The sequence below is a fragment of the Galeopterus variegatus genome, unplaced genomic scaffold (assembly GCF_000696425.1).
Source record: "Galeopterus variegatus unplaced genomic scaffold, G_variegatus-3.0.2 Scaffold5774, whole genome shotgun sequence".
In the NCBI taxonomy this organism is placed as follows: domain Eukaryota; kingdom Metazoa; phylum Chordata; class Mammalia; order Dermoptera; family Cynocephalidae; genus Galeopterus; species Galeopterus variegatus.
The window spans coordinates 122,730-126,053 of NW_007731885.1; the positions used below are offsets into that span (position 1 = coordinate 122,730).

Consider the following 3,324-nt stretch of genomic DNA (forward strand, 5'->3'; position numbering starts at 1 on the left):
CGTCTATCTGGCCACCCCCCCCCTTGCCCCACCACTCAGCTCACACCACACTAGCTTGTTCACGGTCAGGATGTGCAGTGTCTTCCTCACCTCCTGGTCCTCACAGATTCTGTTCTCGCTGCCTGACACTAAGCCCTATCCACTGCACCACCCAGCCCCTAGCCATCCTTCAGGCCCTCAGCTCAGGAACCAGGTCCCTGGAAGCTTTGCCCAGCATCTTGGGCTGGGGGGGCTGCGCCCCACAGCACCTCCACACACCCCTCTTGCAGACATGGCACTGAGCCCAGCAAACCCACGTGGATGAGCCAGCACCCCACAAACCAGCCCGCTCACCATGGGTGCTGAGAGCCTGGACCTCACTCAGGGTGTTCAAGGAGAAGTTGCTGAAAGTTTCTTTCAGGGCCCGCAGCTCCACTTGCAGCTGTGTGCCTTGTCAGGAGACAGCGGGGACAGGACGAGGTAGGGGGAGTTGTGTCCCCCGTCGCTGTCCGTGTGACTGTCCCCCTCACCACCCATCACTGCCGCCATCACTCACCCCATCATTTTCCCATTGTTGCCCCCATCATCCCCCACACATGCCCCATACCACCTCCGTACCCTCTCCTCTCGCTGCTCCCATCTCTGCCCCATCACTGCCCACATCTCCCCTGTCCTTGTCCCATCCCTGCTGGCCCCTGTGACCCTCACTTTGGGACCCAATCACACAGATGGCCACCAGCAGCAAGACGTTGAAGCCCAGGGCGAGCAGACCAAGGGGGCGCCTGGAGCAGAGCTGCTGCAGAACGGGCTGGGGAGGACGCGGCCCTGTGAGAGAGGGGGTGTCAGGAGCTGGCCTCAGGCAGGAGCTGCAGCGGGAAGCACGCAGGAGCACAGGGGCACAGAAGAACGAGGAGGCACAACACAGGCGGGGGAGGGAACCAGATGGGGGAGGCTGGGGGGAGTCAATGGTCTTGCACCCCAGCTTTTGAGCATTGCACCCAGACACACACATTTACACAGTCACACCCACATGAACATGGGCAAGCATGCACACACACCTACACAGGTACACAGAACATGCATGCACATGACACACATGTTCTTGTGCAGAGCCCCAGTCTTGGACCTAGTGGACAGAAAGACACAGAGGGTGCAGGGGACAGACCTGACCTTTGCTAGACACATCCTAAGAAAGCAGGTCTGTGATTAGCTCCTCCCACCCAGCCAGTGGAACAGGCCTCCGGATCACCTCTGGCCTTAGTTTCAGCTCTTCTAGGGCCCCATCTCCTCACACTAGGGTCCCTTGGGGCTAGGCCTGTGTTCTTAAAATCCACACCTGCGTCCCTCATGCAAACCCAAAACTGAAACAGCCCCTCCCCTCCCAAAATTCCACTGAGATCCTTATGTCCAGGTCATTCCACCATAGACCACACCCCAAGGGCTGCCCTCCAGGCCCATGGGCTCTCATCTCCCACCACTCAGAGCCTCCTCCCACAATCCCCCTGGCCCTCGGTCCCCCAGAAACCCTCGTTCCACTATAAACTCTCCCTTGGCCCTCAGTCATCTCCTAGAATCCTGTTCCGCCCTGGGTCACCCTGCCCCCAACCACGCACACTCACACGCTCTCACACACAGTTTTCACTTCACTGTCACACGCACTCACATGCACACTCACGAGCACACATATTCTCTCATACACACACGTACTGACTCACACATTCGTACACCTCTCACACACGCACACTCTGACACATTCTCCCACACCCACATGCTCTCTCACTACACACACCCACATCTTCACGTGCACAGAGCTGGTCTCACCCCTCCAGCTGTCTCTCCAGCCCAGAGGAGTGACCGTCCTCCCAGCCCTGAGCACCTTCTTTTGCAGCATCCACCTGCAGACTGAACGCTTACTCTTCTTTGCTCAGACCCTGACTCTGTGGGCCTCCCTCTCTCCTCACTGCTGTCACACCCAGGCACCCACACATCCTGGGGAGGCTGTGTTAGGGCAACCTTCCTCCCCAGGCCACCTCCTGCCACCATCCTGAGTTGGATACTGCCCCTATGAGTGACGCCAATGACTGCCACTCTCCTCCACTGCAGCCACACTCAGGACTCCATGTGGGCCCAGAAAGGTCGTGCCTCTGATGCCTCCACTGCCCACTTCCCTCCTGAGCACAGCCTCCCCCTTGCCTCTCACCCCCAACATGCATCCTGATGCCTTCGCATCTCTTTCCATCCAGAATCTCTCCCTGACCACAGTCTTCCCCACCCAGCTGGGACTCCACGTCAGAGCCCCTGGCTGCTCTCCCCAATACTGTCCATTCAGCAGACCCTTGTCCTGCTCCCAGCCTGACCTGTGATCTACTCCCAGCTCTAGGTCAGCCCAGTAATCTGTCTCTGCACGTCCACCCTGACATCAGCCTGCACGTGGCATAGTCCAGCTGCTTCTGCCACTAGCTCTGAGACTGTGCTGTGTAAAATGGCAATATCAGTAGTACTTACCTGATTGCACTGTTCTGAGAATTAAATGAATTAAAACTTGTGAAGTGCCGCTGAGACACGTGTGCAAGTAAAAGGAACAAGATGGAATGACAGGGGACAGATTTACTCTCCCCCCAGGAACAACCAAAACAAAAAACAAACTATAAGGCACAAGGGTTTTCAAGACACTGGACTTCAGGCAATGAAGGGCGATGATCCCTGAGAGACAGGAAACGATCAAGATGAGCCCTCTGTTTGCCCCGGCTTACTGCCTGGAGAACGTTTTCAGGCCACAAGGCAGGAAGAGGAAACTCAGACAGAGTTCAGCAGACTCCCTAAGTTGAGATGGAGCTGAGGATCTGAGGAGACCAAGATGGTTTGAGTTCAAGGATCAGACTGATTCCACATGACTTAACTGCATTCCAGAACAAAGCTCCAGAATATTCAGAGGAACACAAACGTATCCAGCACCCAACAAGGTAAAATTCACAATGCCTGGTATCCAATCAAAGATTACCAGGCACACAGAACAGGAAAACACAACACATAAGGAGAAGTTAATAAATCCATCAAAACAGATCCAGAACTGACACAGATGTTAGAATTAGCAGACAAGGACGTTAAAACAGATATTACAACTGTATCCCATATGTCAAAAAAATTAAGTAGATCCATGGAAGATATTTAAAAGTCCCAGGTTGAACTTCTAGAAATGAAAACTACAATGTCCAGAACAAAAGATACCCTGGGTTGGGGCCGGCCCGGTGGCGCACTGCTACAGTGCGCCACTTGGGAGCGCGGCGGCGCTCCCGCCGAGGGTTCGGATCCCACATACAGACCAGCCGCTCACTGGCTGAGCGA

The 3,324-nt window shown here is 55.4% G+C and overlaps 1 protein-coding gene across 4 annotated transcripts in view; it reads right to left on the reverse strand.

Annotated features, from left to right (window-relative positions):
• Window positions 1-3,324, reverse strand: part of ASGR2 (asialoglycoprotein receptor 2) — an 11,869-nt gene that overhangs the window by 6,127 nt on the left and 2,418 nt on the right. For 2 of the 4 annotated variants that reach the window (XM_008589953.1, XM_008589951.1), the window contains exons 2-3: window positions 688-804; window positions 334-429 (exon numbers count right to left, since the gene is read on the reverse strand). In XM_008589953.1, coding sequence (XP_008588175.1) covers window positions 334-429; window positions 688-804 — 213 coding nt within the window. Of the gene's footprint in view, window positions 1-333; window positions 430-672; window positions 805-3,324 lie in introns of all 4 variants that reach the window. The other 2 variants (XM_008589952.1, XM_008589950.1) reach the window with 1 other exon arrangement.